The 18,990-nt window shown below is 40.8% G+C and overlaps 1 protein-coding gene across 1 annotated transcript; it reads right to left on the reverse strand.

Annotated features, from left to right (window-relative positions):
• Window positions 1–1,351: 1,351 nt before the first annotated feature.
• On the reverse strand, window positions 1,352–13,291 carry rb1cc1 (RB1-inducible coiled-coil 1). Its single transcript, XM_079173166.1, has 23 exons — window positions 12,959–13,291; window positions 11,934–12,051; window positions 11,712–11,838; window positions 11,444–11,614; window positions 11,072–11,274; window positions 10,372–10,834; window positions 10,127–10,297; window positions 9,864–10,048; window positions 9,526–9,712; window positions 9,320–9,401; window positions 9,143–9,207; window positions 8,931–9,034; window positions 8,359–8,485; window positions 6,272–8,205; window positions 5,899–6,073; window positions 5,280–5,388; window positions 4,763–5,066; window positions 3,701–3,752; window positions 3,558–3,605; window positions 3,072–3,130; window positions 2,738–2,865; window positions 2,446–2,516; window positions 1,352–2,249 (listed from the first exon to the last, which is right to left on the reverse strand). Exons 2-23 carry the CDS (start codon window positions 12,002–12,004, stop codon window positions 2,172–2,174), a joined length of 4,914 nt encoding a protein of 1,637 aa, XP_079029292.1. The 5' UTR covers window positions 12,005–12,051; window positions 12,959–13,291; the 3' UTR covers window positions 1,352–2,171.
• Window positions 13,292–18,990: the final 5,699 nt, after the last annotated feature.

Consider the following 18,990-nt stretch of genomic DNA (forward strand, 5'->3'; position numbering starts at 1 on the left):
TACAAAATCAGTATACTCTATTAAACGCCTATTAAAACACATTTTTATCATTTAAGGCTTATTAAAATGTTATTTCGGTAACATGTTTCCATGTGTGTCTATGTGTATATGTACGAGTTAACCTAATGTAATACATATGTAACATATATTTATAATTATCTGAATTTCTGTGGCTTACTATTTTCAGTTTGTATTTATATTTTTTTTTTTGTATTTACTTGGAAAACACTTTAGGATCTAGCTTTTGGTGCTCCGTTAAAAAAAACAACATTAAACTTAAAACCAAAAATGAACAGAGGTTTTCACTATTTGTACTTTTCCTCTTAAATTAAATCTTAAAATCCTGTTTAAATAAATATCACAATGAGATTCAGACCTCATCGTAAGTTGTCATGCATGCAGTTTAACTACGGCTAGTTTTATGATACTGGAGATATGTAGTCAAGTGTGATAGAAATAAGTTTGTCAGCCAGTCAAAGGCAGTTTTATTGGTGGAGCTAGCGAGAGACTACACATGGCAATGTTAAATCCCATTCAGCCTGATGAGAGTGACTCCCAGCAGCACTGAGCTCAGTGGGGGGTTGTAAACATTTACACTAAGAGCCTGTCCAGTGCACATGGTTGGTGCTTGCCAGCCACCTCGGTATCGAATGTTGTGTTGCATATTTTGTCATTCAGGCCTGTCCCGAAATTGTAGGAATCACACCATCAATTTATGAAGGAGCCATCCAAATGTGACAACAGGCTTATGCTAAATGGAGAAAATAGAGCTAAACATTGTTAAAACACCCCTAGACCCACATGGTAGAGAGTGCTCGGCAGAGAGCTGCTATGCTCCCCGCTGTGAACTGGGAAAGTGATGTTGGTGGGCTTCCTTCTCCATGAGGGCCGCATCGTTCTTGGGCCCCGATTTGAAGCCTTTTTGAAGTCTGTTTCCTGCAGCAGCGTGCCAACATTAATGTTTCCACAAAAGCAAAAACGCTAAATCAAATGAATACACTATACTGTGCTATTCCACATTGACTCCTGAATCCCCCAGAACATTTTAGAAGCATCATTAAAAAGCTTTTTATCATATACGTACTAAAAGTCACAATGTTTATTTTGTTTCCTAATAATAATGTTTAGTAAAATGGTTTCTCATTAATTAATTCAGAAATCTCAGCAGGAGAGTGAATCTTGGTGAAAAATAGCAAATGTCTGCGAGCAGGAAATTAGTTTTTGTCCATGAAACGGGAAAACTTTTCACACCTTAATGATTAATTAACATGTTTTTAGCAATAGATACAATTCTCAAATATGGAACAACAATAATTGGCCAAAGATAAAAGCAGCAGAGTATGTTTGGGATCAATCCTTTATTGTTTCAAAACTCTATCTTTTACAATACAGTAATTTATTGTTACATGTGTGATTTAAATGTATAATGTACAATGTCTTCCAATAATGAAACACAGTCACAAAGTATTCCTTTCTACATATCAATATTCTATGATCGTGAGAAGTTTGTGCTGATATATTTACTTAGTTCTGACAGCTCGATTAACTTCCCTTTTCAAATCAACAAAAGCATTGTTTTTGAAAGTGCATTTCAAGGATTGCAAAGACGACTGGTTCCAGACGTCAGCCATAATGTACATGTCAGTATCGACAGAGGGCCACACTGCTTTGTGAGTAACGAACAGCATTAACTACGTTTCCAACTACAACATTTATCTGGATAAGTAAATCAAAGAAAATATATCAATATGCATGCCATGAACATTCCTCCATAAACATTTATAATAAATGTATATTTGTATTTAATTATGCTGATAATGACACCGTATTTTCCACAAAAGGACAAATGCTGATAATGAGAACTAATATTTAACATCCAAATTTTGTTCAATTTTACACACAGGTCGAATGGCGTAATGCCACAGTGTTTAGAGCTTTGCCCTAATAGAGTTAATAGCATTTGGTCCACTATAACATATCTGGGTTTAAAAGAAAACAAAAAGGTGGTAGCAGGTGGGATATTGAACTGAAACCAGAAATCTCATGATGACTATCGTAAATTCTTTAAATTTTTAAGGTCTTTTGATTTTCAAGTTATGAATTATGATGTGAAGTTTCCTGTTCAGAAATTAAGCAATATAAATATACATTTGTAGCTCATTTCTTGGCTATTATACTTTTCTGTTCCACGGAACAGCTTTCACTCTGTAGAACTTGGTTCCTAAAGGAACCTTGAACCTGTTCTGTGCCTAGTGAAGGAAAGGAGACAAGGAAAGAAGATGGTTCAAGTCGTGCATACAGTAGCTGATTAGAACAGCTATCAAAAGAATAAATCCAAACCATGTGTGGAAATGATTACAAAATAAAAAGACCACACTTCAGTTATGTAAGGATATTGGTTCTAATTCAAAAAAATCACTTCAGAACTTTTGGCAAATTCAGTACCTTTTTTGCCTGGCAATATTCCTTCTCCATCACCTTTCCAAGAACCCACGGCCGTCTTGAGGTCCCTGATGCTAAACAACAAACACAATCGACAAATACTGGTTCAACACTCAGTGTGTGTGTCACATAAAGCGTATGAAGAAAATTGTAGCAAAAATAATGCATTAACCCGTTTTCTGACAACACGTCTACATACAGTTTCTGTTGTAAATCCATTCCTGTCTGACGTATGAAATCAACTTTTACAGAATTATTTCATCAGTCAAATGTCCACACTACTACAGTAGCTGACCTGGTTTGAGGTCCAGTGCAGTGAGAGACTCTGAGTGGAGGAAGTAGAGGGTGGGACCGACTGTGAACAGCACGTAGTTGTCGTGCCTTTCATCCAGGATGATGAGAACCAAATCGCCTACCTGGAAACTGAATAACAAAAAGACACAAAAGAGAAGATTACAAAGACTTCTGCAAACTAATAACGTAAAAAAAAAAAAAAGACAACAAATTAGTGTAATTACACAATAATTTGTGTAATTGCACTTCATGTCAAGGTGGTCGGTTTTATCTAAAACAGAAAACAGCTGAACACAAATACAGCGAGGACATGTGTTGTTTCTTCATCCACTTACTCTCTGATGGCGATTTTGTCTGAATGCCGTGACGACACAGACGACATGCTCTGAGACATCTAAAGGAGAGCATTAGAGAAACGTTACACGTGTTACACTGAAGGGTTACCAACGCTGGACTTTGGTGACTTCTAACATTCGTCTTATTGGGCTTTTACAAGACATAGGCGTAGTAACTAGTATTAGCATTTATAACCTAGTTACTGCATTATACTCTCATATTAATTTGATCCCCTTTGTAAATCATAAATTCAGGCTTGATTAAGATATTTTTTTCAAAAACACAAAAGTATATTTGACACTTTTTTAATAGAATATACGTTTTTGTTTTAATCCCTCTCCTCGTTCTAATGACACTCTTCCTTAAAATGCTGTTCCTTCACTGAGCTCTTTGGCCTCCTGGGTCAGGATTGTACTCTTTGATGCTACTGCCACCCAGTGGAGCCGGCGTTACATAGCCCACAGAGATAATATTAAATAACTGACCAGTCTTTGACTGAGGCGCTTGTTTTCTTCTTCCTTCATGTGTAAAGTCTGAAACATATATCAGATTAAACAGATAAGAGACATCCAGAAACAGCATCTTGTTCTCTCAAATGCAATGTGATGAATACAGTGTTTCTATTTACCCTCTCGAGTAGGAGTATCCGCTGCTTCTCCTCCGACATCAGGATGTTTTCACTACAAGAGACAACATCACATTATTGATTAATATCCTCAGAAGAATGTCACCTGAACTGTATTGGTTCTCATTTTTAGTCTTCAATAGTTCTTGATCTTAATAGTGATAAATGAAACCGTACACCGTCTGATCCTAGCCTGCCTGCCTTCCTTCATTTTTTGGATATTTTACACAATGTCCTTTTAAATTCTTCTTCAATAATGCAAAGTCCCTTTCTGTCTGTGGCTGGCATCCAATTCCATGTCCTCGTAACAAAAGGCTCAATACTGTTGCAAGCTTGCTTTGGGTTTACTGTAAATAAATGAATTATTATAATCAACACAGTATTGTGCTTGAAGATAAAGAACTAGTAATAAGTAAAGTACAGGAATCTTTCTAAACTTGTTGAGGAAATAGTAAAACCCCATAGCTGTATATGTAAACGTATTACTTTGGTCTTAATAAACTCATTTCTTGTAAAAGCAACATTGTTATGATGCAGAACATACATTCTCAACCTCTGAATGGACAAAGTATGAATGGACAAAGTATGTCTGTAGTAATAGTTTCACAGTCGGTAGGTCAAACTAAATGAGCAGGCAGCACGGTGTGAGAAGAAAACTGCACTGAAGAAGAGGACTTGTTGTTGTGTTTCAGTGGCTCTGGTTAGAGCGGATGGGGGTTAAAGCCGTGTGTATTTGCATTGTGTGTATTTAAAACCAAAGTCCAAAGGTGATTCGTAAAAATTCCAACACACAACAAAGAAAGATTGTGCGCTTCTCGTCTACACAGATTTTCCTCTCTGAACTGTCGAAACTCTCTCTCACCAGTGTCACATATTCGTAAACAGATACTCAAGACTGTGCTAACCTTGGTTCAACAATAAGAAGAGTGGAGCAGGGACAAATACACTGGCTGGCAAAAGGCATGTAAATGAGTCCGCTTTCTTCTGTGTGTGTGTGTGTGTACACTTACATCAGGAGAGATCACAAACTATCAACACCATATTCATTGGAGAAAAGATGCTTACTGGACTGTCACCATGCTGGCTTCCACCGCTGAATCAACCAGTTCGTCATCTCCAATGGCCGCCACAGAGGCCAGTCTGTCGGTTTCAGCCATGGGCTCAGAGGAAAAGGGCCCGGCAACGTGCAGAGCTCGAGCTGAAGCTGAAGCTGAGGCTGAAGCGTCTGTGAGCTCCTGAGCTGAGGGGTGAGGAGCGAAGAAGGCAGACGAGACCAGCGCAGAGCTGCGCAGGCGGTTCAGCTCTTCTTCCAAGTGTTTCTTCTCCTGCATGACGATGGCTCGGTCCTCGGAGAGCGTCTCGATCAGAGCTGCAATGAGTCAAGATAAGAAACACAACACGTCGATCTGTAACATAAAACCTCACAGAGTGGCCGTTCTTAAAACATGGCAGTAGGTAGTAGAGCTCATGTTTTAAGCCCACAATCAACAAGATTACATTTTTTTTTTTTTTTAATATGAGCAGCTTGTTAAAAAACACAAATTTGTGTTGACTTTTATAATGTTTTTTGAACAGCCCTCACCTTTGTCCTTCTCCTGTTGCTGGGTAACTTTCCTCCACTTCTCCGTCAGCTCATTGATGATCTGTTCTTTCTTCAGCTTCTCTCGGGTTAGAACGGTGTTGAAATTCGTCTAGAGAAACCAAAAGAACAGCGAGGTTAACAACCATTTCGGTCACAACGGGGACTTCATACCAGAGCACAAATGATTGGGGAGGATGCCTTTTAATTTAATTAAAGTTCTAACAATGAAGATCAGCTTGCAGCCATGGTAGTTTAAATTGCTTTGTTGATTTTTAATGTTCCGTTTGATTTTTATGTCTGATCTCTTCATCATTTTAATACCCAGTAACAACAACATCAGTGACAGTTGAATGAATGAAAGATTGATCCTCATGTGTGAGGCTTAACTTGAAATGGAATGGAAGTTGCAGAGAGTGACGGTGTCAATATCCATTAAACATTTAAGGTTCCACAAAGCAAGTACTCACTTAGGTAAGCATCCACACGACGCGACATGATCTTATGTTCAAGCAGTCAACTGTTTCCCATTATTAGGAGTGATACATGGCGATCTTTAGTAAATAGACTTGCAGGGAAAGGTTTAGTTACCACCCTACTTTACAGCCCAAAAAACACAAACCTGCTGCTCTGCGATCAGTGACGTCTTGAGGTTCTGCATCTCCTCGTTCTTCCTTTTCTCCAGGAGGTCCATCTGGTTCTGCAGGCTGGCCCTCTCCTGCTGCAGGGCCGAGTCCAGAGACAGAGGTGCTCCGGCATCTGCTCGCTCCTCAGCATGCAGCGGCAACCCTTCATCACTGGGAGGCACACAATCGAGTTCAATTGTGACAAAAGAAATGCATTATGTGGACACACAAGCACACACAAAAACAAAATAGTTCTGCAATGGTGTCATTTAAATGTAAATGTGAGCAGATTCATTCAGGATCAGGCTCCAAAACACAAAACACAGATTTCTACATGTAATGCGTCTGCCAGTGTGATCAAACATTTACCTTTTGGAGGATTGTCTCCCATGAAGCTCGTCCTCAAGCTGCCTAATTTTGTCGAACAGTCTCTTCTCCATGTCCTCCTTCTGCTGCTCCAACTCTTTAAAAGCATCTGGGGATGCAACCTCCGAGGCCACTTCTTTTTCTAAATCTCTCTCGGTCGCTTGCCTGTCCTGCTCTATTTTTGTGGAGAGCAGGTCATTGTCTGCCTGCAAATTGCTGATAACAGTCCTCAATTCCTGCTCCACTTCCTGGAAACTCCTCAACTGCTTTTCCTTTTCCTTTCCTTCCTTTAGAGCAGCCGCTTGCTGCTCAAAAGCCTGCTCGAGTTTCTGCCGCTGCTCGCCGTGGTTCTTCTCGGCGTCCTGGGCTTGCCGCTGCAGGGAGGCGAGCTCGTTGCGCAACACAATAGCCTCCTCCTCGTGCGTGTCCACCAGCTCTGAGATGCAGTGGTCCTTCTCAATCCTCATGAGACTCCTCAGCTCTGCCAGGTCCACTTCGTACTCCTCGTTTTTCACATGAAGCCGTTTTTGTATATCTGCCAGCTCGTCGCTGAGGACTTTGGTCGCGGCCTCTACCTGGGTCTCCACCGCCTCGGCCTGCTGCATCTTCGCCTCCTCGAACAAGAGCCTCATCTCTTCTGCCTCCGACTCTTTGAGGGCTAACTCCACCTCTACTTTGCAGCGGAGTTCTGCGAGCTCAGCAATACGAGCCTCCGCGTCCTTCATTTGGTTTTCCTTCTCTTTGAGTGCAGCGGCGTGGTGTTCGGCTGCCTCACTTAACTTTGCACTATTTTCGGCAGCCAGATGTTCCAGAGCCTCCTGGTTGTCCTTGGTGTGGGTCTCCAGTTGTGCTGCATGTTCCTGCTTCATTTTCTCCTCCATCTCTTTTAAGTGAGACTGCTCAACAACTTCCAACTCCTGCCGGATCTTCTGCTCTCCACGTTCAATCTCAAAGTGCAGATTCTCCAGCTGGCTGGTCAGAGAGTCTCTTGAGGCCGAGAGCGTCTTGATCTCTTCGGTCTGATCGCTCATCATCTGCTCCATCTTTTGGATCCTTTCCGTCAGGTGACTCTCCGTTTGGGCCCATCGCTCTTTCTCGTTCTCCAGCTGAGAGAGTTCTTTCTCTTTGCGCCCCGTTCGCCCCTCCAGCTCCAGCATCGCGTGCTGGACGTCTCTGACAATACTCTGGTTTACTTGGTTTTCCTCCGTTAGTGTCTGAACCTGCTTCTCAAGCTCTTGCCGAAGGGAGAGGAGCTCACCTTGATGCTCCTCCTTTAGTTCCAGTTTCTGGGTTTGGCAAATGTTGTCCACAATGTTGCTCACCTCTGTGGTCAAATTTCTCAAAACAAAGCCAAAGTCATGTTGCTCTTTTAAAACCATCCCTCTCAAGTGATGGAGATCATCCTTCACACTCTTGAAGTTTGAATGGGACTCCTCTGCAGCAGTTCGGTACTTGTCAATCACTTGTTTTAGCACAGTGATCCTCGAGTTCTCCCTCTCTAGTATGGTGGTATCCTGCATGCGCTTGTTGTCAATAGCGTTAATGACTGAAGAGTACAGCGACTCCACCATCATTTCAGGGCTAATGGGGTCACTGATGGGGTTCGGAGAGGTCAAGTTCTCTTCAATCACAAACTCGTTGACAGCAGACATGAAGTCAGACTCGGGGCTCTCTGCTAGAGAGTCCAAGTCGAGGGAGCCCTGCTGCAGGACCGGATCCATGTTCGGGTGGCCAATGGTTTCAAAGTCAAATGTTTGTGCGTCTATGCTGTCTGGGGATAGGTCCTCCAGCGGGGCTGGGATGGGAACGTGGAGTGGCTGGCAGCTGGGGCTCTGCAGGTTGAGAGAGGACGGGGTTTTGGAGGACATCGGCGTCGTGGACCCGGGTACGCTTCCAGACTGTGGGGTGAACACGGTGGATCTCTGACTAAAGGATATCTGCAAAGACAGCACAGATGAAGGGAGAGAAGGGGAATACTTAGTACATAAACAAATGAGAAAAGAAAAATCATCTATAACCAGTAACCAGCGTATCTGCATTTGTACCGACTTAATAACACAAATGAAGGTTGTCAATCAAGCGGTCATTACCCTTTGTTCATTTAGCAGGTCAGTAATAGTTTGAGACATCTCATCCACACTCTGTGCAGCTTGGACCAGCCGGTGAAGCGTCTCTACGTGTCGATTTAAAGGCTCGAAGTCACACATTGTGGGAACCCTGCAGAAACAAAATAGAAACATTAGGAACAACGTTAAGGACAGAATTCAAAACTGCGTTGGGATCAAAACTACGTCAAGATCTATGGCAGAGGTCTGCAAGAGTCAGATCAATTTCCCCACCACAGGATCCAAAACAATCAATAACATTTCATAAATAATGACTTAATTTAGAGCTGTAACAACAACTTTAAAAAAAAGCAGCCTCCATATCCCCTGCATCTTGTAAGATGTAAGGTTTCCTCATCCAGCCAACCCAGTGCGATTGGTTACTTGTGAGACAAGTGATAACACAATCAAAAGTCTTACAAATTGCCGTCTGTTCTGTTAATTGTCTGTTAAATGTATGTTTTGATCAGATCATATAGGAGGATAGTTCCGGTCGCATTACATAAACTGAAGAGATTATCTCTGAAACATTTCAATAACTGAGGACAGTGACTTACATCAGGAAAGGCTGCACCTCTAAAGGACAACAGGATTTCAAGTACTGCAGGTCATCAAGTGAGATGTCTGGAAGTTCGTCGTCAAACCTTCTGGGCTTTCGTGTCTATTAACAATAAGAAAGAAAGCAAAAGAAGAGACCCTTTAAAATACAGTGGAAATAATATACACGTGAATACCAACTCGGTCAAAATGTTGTTAAATTGTAACTTACACAAAATGATGTTGGAGGCCATGAATCGAGTCCTCTAAACAAACGATTCCTGAGGAAAGACTTCCCTGGAAGGAAATAAGCAAATAGATCAAACCTGTGATCTTGGTTGTTATTTCAAAAGCACATTGTGCTCCACAGTGACAACTCCAATCAGCTGAGCTTTCAACAGACACTCACTGAAGAGTTTACCAAAGGATTCCCTTTTGAACTTCTCCGCCTCGTACAGTCGCTTCCCGTCCTTCACAAGTGCATAAGCCCACTGAAAAGAAAGATATTAAAAGATTTTACAACAAAGTAATAATCAATGTCCACTTTCGACGCAACAGGAGTGGCTTCCTGTTGCACCTCTTTGAATCCCTGTGTCTGACAGAATGAGCACTGACCTCTCTGTAGTGGCGCATAAACATTTTTCGCCGGACGACTTCGACCACGGCCAAGCAGTACATCTGGGGCACTGTGCTGAGGGCCTCCACCACCCTCACTCGTTCTATCAGCTCCATCAGGAGTCTGAGCAGAGCCTGAAGCTTCTCCCCATCCTGGTCTGCATGAAGCATCACGTAGCAGCACCATCTGATGCAAAAGCATTAGCACCGTTAGGAGTTGCAGACAGGATTCTCTTGACAGTAAGCCTAAATTCAATAGAACAAGCCAACAGCAGCACTGTGTGCAGAAAGCTGTGAGCTACAAAGAAATTGGGGAAGAAGTGGTTTTCAGTTTTTACTTAAGTCTGACTTGAAGGTTGTTTGCAAGTTCTTGTTTGGCAGTGGTGCACTTCTTCTTGATGTCTAGCAGCTTCCTGTGGTTGTTCAGCATGATCATCAGCTGGTTGGTGTGACTCAGACACAAATCAGGCAGAACAGATGTATCTTTCAGGTTTTCAGCCCGCTTCTGATTGGCCAGAAATCCCTGCAAGAGATAATACGTGAGCACATAACTAAATATAGAGACGGTCATTTTATAGTGTTCATCTCTTACGTTACGTACCTGAGCGAGTTCCTTCTGTTCATTCACCAACTTGTTACAGCTTGCAATCATTTGGTCGAGAGCATACAACCGGTCCTCAAGCCCCTTGATGGCTTTCATGTTTTGATTATCTAGCTTGGCAATTGTGTCGCGACAATCTGTCAGGAAGGGTTGAATAATCCGAGGGTCGAGCTGAAAGAAACAAGACTTCAGTAAAGACTTGTGATGCTTTGACATCGTCTATTCATACATCGTCCGTGACTCACCCTATTGATGGAGTCAAAGCATTTCCTCACAACCGATTCCACATCATTGGGTCGGTCTTGCACATTGATCCAGTCTAACAGTGTGACATTGAAGCAGGACGGGTTGGTGAACTCTGGACCATCATCATCGTCGTCATCATCATCATCGTCGTCATCGTCATCGTCGTCATCATCATCATCTAGCAGTGCAGCTCTCAGCCCGCCCCTGTCGGTCATTTCATTTGTTCCCTGGTTGCCGGGTGGCTCACACGTGGCCGTCCCCGAAGCAGGGCAGGACGCTGATGACTTGGAGGGCCTCTGTGCATCAGCGCAGAGCACAGAGTCAGTGGACTTTTCTCCTTCCGTCTCATCGGAATCCTTTCCTGGGGTTGAGCTGGACTTCTCCATGCTCTCTCTGTAACTGTGCCTTGTCAAACATTCCAGCAGAGGTATCCTCGCCATTACGGAAACCGATGTCCCTAACCTGTAATCATAAGACAATGGTCATTAAGACATCAAGTACATCGGGCTTGTTTCCTTTTAGCAAGAAATGCATTAGAACTAGGATTTATTTACTGTTATTTCAGTTTTTTAATTGACTGTGATTAAATAAGTCTGAATAGTTACGATGTCAACAAAGGCAATATGTAGTAATTACTTCAAAACTATTGGATAAGATTAGGAAAGTATGAAATAGCATGTTCTCTGTGCCAACACTTACTTTGAGAGTTTGACCTTAATTTCCTCCAAGTCGCGTTGATAGGTTGTGTATGAAGTGTCAAATTTCATGAGCAACTTTTGATAAGACAGAGTGCAGTCGTCCAGATTGGCCATAATGGCAGCCCAGCCTTGGTGTTGCAGGTGTTCATCATGAACCAATCGTTCACAGAAAGAGCAAAGTTTCTTGGCAACTTCAAACATTTCCTGCAGAGGAAAGAAATACAGTCACGACAAGTTAGGAGCTCTCCATAGTCAATGGATTGGATACAATGATTGTATGAGTTCATCTCATAAAGGTTGGTGCATATGACAGGCACACCTTTCAAAGCAATGAAAAGCAGCTTTAAAAACAAAATAATAAATAGATAACTACCAGAGCAAGTTGTGTTCGAGAGGCAACAGTGTGAAAGACAGCTGGCATCAGTAGAGACTCCTCTACTTTAACCTGAATCTCACTCTCAATCGAGAAGGTGGTTTTGGGGATCGTTGGATCCCGGTCACACAAGATCATCTCTTTGTTGAACAGGAATATGGGGTTGGTTTCCTAGAGATCAACAGGAAAACATTAGTAGTGTTTGTCACAAATGCAACCCTTAATACTATTAAGCCACTAAAACGCACAGTAATGGATTAGAACTTACAGTGCCAGCACTGTAGCTGCAGACACGCCTCTCTGCAGCCATACATTCCCCGCCATTGACAACAAGGACTTGATGTTGAATTGCAATCTTATATTTGGCTTGGATGGCATGTTTAAGCTCCAGTACACTGAAACAAAAGGAAGAATTTATTTAGACCACAACAACCAAGCTATTCTGTCCACTATCTCTCACTAATATTGGTATATAAGGCCAGTTTCTTACGTTTGGACAGCAAGATCAGTGTCAAATGTCAATGTGCTGCCATTGTTGACCTGGAACACATACAACTTCATGTTGAATCTCCCAGAGGTCTTCACGTTTGCCTATCTTCAAGGCCACCCTGTGAACAAACAAACAAACAAACATGAACATGAGATAGTTTATCATCTTTACATTTGTTTTATTACTATGATTAAATAAGTTCTGGTGAGAGGGGATGCTGCCATTTACTAAAACCACAACGCCACTTGATGAATACCTATGTTGTATTTATGTATATTCATATGTAATCGGTATTATTATGATAGTCTGTATCTTTAGATCATGAATATGATACACTTTCATAAAAGGTTTCATCCTCTTCCACTCCATCATGTGGGGCACTTGCAATGTCCTGTCTACTGTATAACTATCTTATTAGCTGAGTCACCTTGTATGTTGGTATGATGTAAGACAAAGGAAAACTTTCAAAAAGAACTGAAGAAATGGACAGTTCACCTTTGTGGACGTTTATCTGGAGAACGTCACACCAGAAGGCTACTCTGATAAAATACCAAGTTAAAGATGTAATAATCAAACAGAGTAGCGCTAATAAAACACTAATAACTGTTGATGTTTACCATCTAAGTGTCCATCACAGACTATGAGGATGCCGGTGGCTAGCTGATTGCCGTTAATAACGGTTTGTGGGCCTCGAATCCTAACGGGTTACCCGAGTAATCAAATTATGTTCAACGAACTGAGAACACTGGCATCCGACCGTTGCCATTAATCTCGAGGCCTCCCGTTAGTCATGGTTACAGTGGCTGTTGTTAACTGTTCAATAACAACCCCCTGACTGCGCTAACTGGCTATTAGCTAACACAGCTGTCTGGCTAGCGCAGGACAGCTATTTCTGAACGTCGATGAATTTGACAAACGTAATTAGATTATCAAAAAAAAGCCTACAGCAACTGTTTAGAGTTATATTGGGACAAGGACGAGATAACATATTGAATTAATTAAATAAACGATTTGATTGGCCTTACCTCACTTTGCTCGCATCTCCCTGTTCTTGGTCTCCACCTCGACTATAGGCGAGTTGGCTAGCTAACAAGCTAGCAACCAAGCTAGCTAGCTAACCAGTTTTAGCTTGGCATACATAGAGCTTAGCTTAGCAAAGCTACTTAGCTAACGTTAGCGAGACTATAATAACTGAGAACCGTGGCTGGTTACACAGATCAACCATATTGCTGTACAAAAAAGAAATGTCTAATTTGGCAAAACTCCAGCCGTGAAGGTGTAACACACGGACAAAAAACACCAGTTGTTTATCTCAGGTAACGTTAGCTAGCTACGCTAACACCCTCTCAGTCTGTTTTGTTGTTGTCATCTGCTGGTGGGCAGTTCGTAAACGATCCGTTCAACTGAGAGCCAACTGAAAGCTAATTTAGCAGTTGTTTTGCAAGCTAGGCTAACAGAGGCTACTGCTTTTATTAATTTATTTAAAGTTAAATACTGTACCTTTTAAACTGGACTCATATGCTAATGGTGAGTTAAATATTTCATTATTTTAGTAGGTTACATAAAAGATAAAAACTGTAGGTAACTCACTTAACTAAATGGTCTTGTCAACTAGCTAACGCTACATGTGTCTAATTTCTTCATTTTTAGATTTTAATGTAACATTAGCCATCATAAATAAATTGTTCATTTTAACTGTTCTGCTTCATTCAATGCCTTCGTTGAGGTTACGTGGAAACATTAGTCGATGTAGATTTTTAAGATATTCCTTTATTTATTCACTTATTCTTTTGGTTACAACATCCAGTCTTAAATCAAGTCCTTACTAACAGTCTCTCAATAGCATAACATTCAGAGATAGTATCAGATATAATCTATATTATGTTCCATGTTTTTATTTATTAAAATATATATATATATATTTTTTTTAATTTGTTGTTGCATGCATGCTCTATAAACCTACTGGGATCAATAAAGTAGATCAACAAATAAAAAAGTCCATCCCAGTGAATAGGTTCAAAAGATTCTGCTCCTAAAAAAGTATCGGATTTCCCATCAGTATATTCGTTCGTCACTGTACTTTTCCAGGTGTATTCTGGGAAAATAACAGAAAAAAACGACGTCGGGTGTTTTGCTGCAACATGAGAAGGGGTGTGGTTAATGTAAGTCTGCAGTGTGTGGAGGATCGTATTTTGCTGCAGAGAGGAGGTAGTTTAGGGGTTGTCGCTCGCTCTAGAGGTATTTTAGTAAACTAAAACATTTCATTGTCTCATATATTCTTTACCAGGCATTATGTTTGTGGGTTAAGACACAAAAGCTGAAGAAAGGGAATATTTTCTTAACTCTCAAAAAATACATATTTAAAAAAAAACACCCTTTCAAAGTTACAGCAACTAATTTTCATTTGCTTTTTTTAATCTAAAGAAAAAAAGAAAACACAGAGGAAGAGACATTAATGCAACCAGACATCTTTGACATCAAGCCAAACAAACAATCAATACAAACTATTATTTTTGATCTACAGGCTGCAATCCACAGACTGCTGTCATTCATCACAATGTTTACATCACAACATGAATGCTTTTAAGAAAGCCTAAATACCAATTAGATAAATAAGTCTCCAAATGTCTTGAAGTCATAAATTAATGAATCATTTATGTCATTACTCCCCGATGTCTTTGGTGCTGAATTTAATATGTACTTGTAGGGAATCTAATCTCTGTACATTATAAATATGTACATCATGTATTAAAATAAACAAATCTATTCCACACGAGTCGGATGAATAAAATGATGCCTAGCTCCGCGACCTGTACGTTATGTACAGTGTGAAGACTAACCTTTTATTGAGAGGGTAGGGTTCATGTTTGGCAAACTCTAAAATCCCAAATCTAACTGCACGATCATTTCTGTCACAATGTTGTCTATTTATTAATTGTTATTTAGATGAATTACCCTTTAATCATTGTAATATTCTGTAATACAAACTCCCCCTAGATGTCAGTGAAGCACAATCATCTAATAACCCAAACACATCAAATGGAATCAAATGGGTGTTTCCTTTTTCTTTCTCTTCTCATTACCTCTCACACAATCATCTTGCAACATAAAATCTCGTATTTGCTACCTACAGTGAACTCTTGTACAGTACACAAAGTCACCGTACAAGAGGTCACTAAAACCACCTAGAAAATAACCTGATGATGTAACATGAGCGGCAGTCCAACAGTGTAAATAGGAAACAGCTCTCTACGAGGATCAGGGTTCAAATCCCTGCCGTTGTGCTCTTCTCAAACACTCCTATTGAGAGGTGCAAATAAATAAATAACTTCCATAAAGGGTTGATTTAACCCTCACAAACTGAGCTTGCACATTTGCTGGAGGTGACTAAACACCAAATAAAGACACATTTAATATATCACATGGTAAATGGGCTTTGCAAATATGTATTCCTTCGGTTGCCAAAAAAAAGTCATTCTCAGACAAAGAAATGAACAGTTCGTTATCCTACATAATGATTTGTCAGTGCGATGCCATTAACGTCTGACCCTCTTTTAAACCTCTTTTAACTCTTATAAAAATCCAACAACAGAAATCAAAACCCCAAACCGAAGTAAGGCCTCCTATTCTGAAACAATGAGGCTTAAATTTACATTCTGGTTAAGTTCTCAGGATCTTCAAAGGTGACACCTTCAACACAGCTTTGCAACAAGCAATATGTCCAATAGTCCGTAGAATTTCCTCTCAGCTCATTGCTGATGTTTTAGATCCGGCTGTGAGCTGTGTTGAGTTTCATAACTTCTGTGTGAGCTTCTAGGGCGCGTTGACCAAACTTGTTCTTCCTACAAACAAAAGCGTGACGTTGTTGAGTCAGTATTCATTAGTTACTCGTTCCCAGGTTCGGCTATAATCAAACGCTGAATGGCCTGTACATCTTGGAATAATCCTGTAGACAAACACAGATGCAATCTGCAACCGGTTCTGAAAAGACTTATTTTCCTCGCTAAAAATAAACTCCATAAAAAGTAAGTGGTCAAGAGGGTGACCCTGTTTCATTTGTCCAGTGCGTTTGAAATGGTTTAATAGCTTGAACCTGAACAGTGGAAAAAGAGAGAGGAGCTCTTTAAAAACCAGCCAGCGAGGCCACTGGTCTGATCCAGACACAGCTATGTGAAACCTCAGAGGACGCCTGTGGCTTTCTGTTCTGCACCAGTGACATCCTTAGATGGTGGTTAAAGCGGAGGTGTCTGGATGGCACGCTGGAGGGCCTCAATATAAAAGAGAATGAATAGGGACTCATCTCTCTCTTCTGCAGTTACTTCAGTTTGCTCATGAGATGATGTCCCTTATGCAAGTTTGCTCTGAGAAATCAACACATTTTTGTCCTTTATTAAGCAGCCAAGGCCATCTTTGCTCTCATGAATGAATGTTTGACAGGGTTATGATGTTTGATATATGTCTATATGTCTGTAATTATGTATTTTAAACCCTGTGTGAAAGACCTACAGGAAGTAAGAGACACAGTGCATATTCAGGGTTTTGTTCATTCGGACTTTAATGACCACATTAAACAGAAGAAGAAACAGAACTTCCGTCTGTAAAACTGAGGTTTAATGAAAAGAAATTGAGCCACGGCTGTAATACACTGTATATACAAGTGCAAAAGTAAGTGGGGTGACAGTTTAGTTTGTTAATCCTGTGTTTTAAACTGGTCGTTTTGTATACAACGAGACATTCGTACAAGAAACGACACATACAGTGTAAAAGCAAAACCAATTCAAACACACAATTACAAAACACAACAGTCATTATTTTCACTTTAAAGAAAACCACAAGTGGCAACCAGAGAGTTTTAAAAACATCAAATGAGAGACGAGTGTCATCAGGAAAGATGGAAACTAACGCAGGCAGGAAATGAATGATGAGAAAGTCAGTCTGTGGTGTTTCCAACAGGGAGCATTGTTTGACTTATAATAATCAATAATAATAATCTATTGTCATTATGCAACAAATTCAGCTGCGTCATCCTCCAGCGGTGCATTGCATTAAAAGACTTCCCACATCTTTATAAGGAAAGAATAAGGCACAGACGAGAGGACAGATAATAGACGTATGATTACTGGGAGTGTTGGCATCACTTCATGACAATATAGAGGTCAAGTGACGGGATGAGAGGCACAGCTGCATATTTATTGTGATTCATTTGTGTTTTCTGGTCAGCTGGCAGGATATCACTGCCTCTTTTGTTCTAACTCATCACAAATACTTGAATTATTAGAATGACTAAGCTCCAGTTGGGAGGACGAAAAGTTTTAATGTCATTAGAGCTCTTCCTTTGATTCCATCGCTGCATTTTATGCAACTTTATTTTCTGATCAATAGCAACGCACCGTGACTTCCTTCAGCGTGTGCGGTACATAATGCCAGAGTATTGCTTCTCTGGGGTCATCTGTGGTTGATTGCACATTTACAATAATGACACTGGCTCCATCTTGTCTTCAGTAAAGCCGTGTGACCGGGCGTGTTGAACAGTGGGGCCTTTGTAAAGACTCACATGTGGGTTTTGGCCACAAGGGTTTGTAAAATGAGGGGAAAAAAACCAGCTAATAATTCAGGTTGAGTCCTCTGCAAGCTAAAATGAGAATCAATAATTCAGACAGGTTTCATAAATGTTGGCTCTCCCTCATTTTGTCTTGCTGGGTGTCAATGAAACTCGACTGCTTTGGTATTCATGGAGAATTCCAGTGTCCTGGGGCGGCTCTCACAAGCTCTCGCAGATCATTTGGAGAAAGGTACTTAAACGAGTCAGTTGGGAGATATAAAGCTCAAATAACTAAGGTCATTTTGGAGTTCAGTGAAACAGACTCAAACCTAAATGTAAGTCATTTCAGATAAAAAAAGATGAGATGGAGTGTTTGTCATTTCACACAGTCTTCACTCTCTTTTCTGTTCGTGTTTATTTGCCTCATTCAAACTCCACTCTCTTTGAATAAATGTTGGATATCCTACATTGTCTGATATGTGGGAGAAACGGCTTAGGTTGCATGTTGTTCTACGGTCTAGTTACTGTTATAACGTGCAAGGTCGGCCATTCGCCAAAAAAAGGGAGAGCCCTGCAGGCGCATCTTGTTTCACATCCCTCATTACATAATACGTAACGGCAGTGCCAGCATTATCATGTGCCAATAAATACTGAGAATTAACTGCATAATCCATGTAACTGCACAGAGCATGAAGCTCAGAGTAAAGACCAACAAGCTGCCAGATAATCCGATATGTCGAGTTATTTGCAAGTTATTTTGAGATCCACCAAATTCAACTTGTGGCTTCCTGCTGCTTTTTATTCATCAGCAGAGATCACCTACAGGCCATGATGGAGCTCAACAGGATGAGCGTGGTAATGTGTTTGCAAGGGGGGGGGGGAGTTCCAAATTTGGTCAACAGATGGAGGCAGAAGGCTGGAGATAATACACACAGCACGAGGTGTGCAGCATGTTGCGGAAGTGCTTCATTGTTACATAAAGAGAGGCATGTATGTCAGCTGTCTTCAGATGCTGACCATATTGTCGACAGTGACTTTTTTTTAAATAAAAAGATTTGTAACTGTGACCTCTGGAGATTGGAGTAGATCTCCCTCATCACACGCAGAAGCACATACAACATGAGTCGTTAAATTGTGGGGGAAAAACCCCACAAGTAATGATCATAATCCTCAAAACAGCAGGTTGTTCTTGCTGCTGAATGTATCATTTCTCAGACACGATGCCGCTGCACCCAAGAAAAAAATGTTAGGCGTCATATTGCAGCTGTTCAGAGATGTGCATTCTCATCTCCGCTGTCACAACAGGTTTGGTTACATAAGGAATTAGATAAAAGAAGGTAGATAGACACACAAAAGGAAAAAAAAAACTGACTTCCACAAGCATTTGAATTAAGTTAAAACCATGGTAACCATTCAAACTGCATTAGAAACCGTTGGCACTTTATAACGCCGTTTGAAAATACAGCACAGAAATGCTAAGATGAGTGTTTATTTAATTATCTACAAGTATGTGTC

This window comes from Pholis gunnellus, assembly GCF_910591455.1.
Source record: "Pholis gunnellus genome assembly, chromosome: 14".
NCBI lineage: Eukaryota > Metazoa > Chordata > Actinopteri > Perciformes > Pholidae > Pholis > Pholis gunnellus.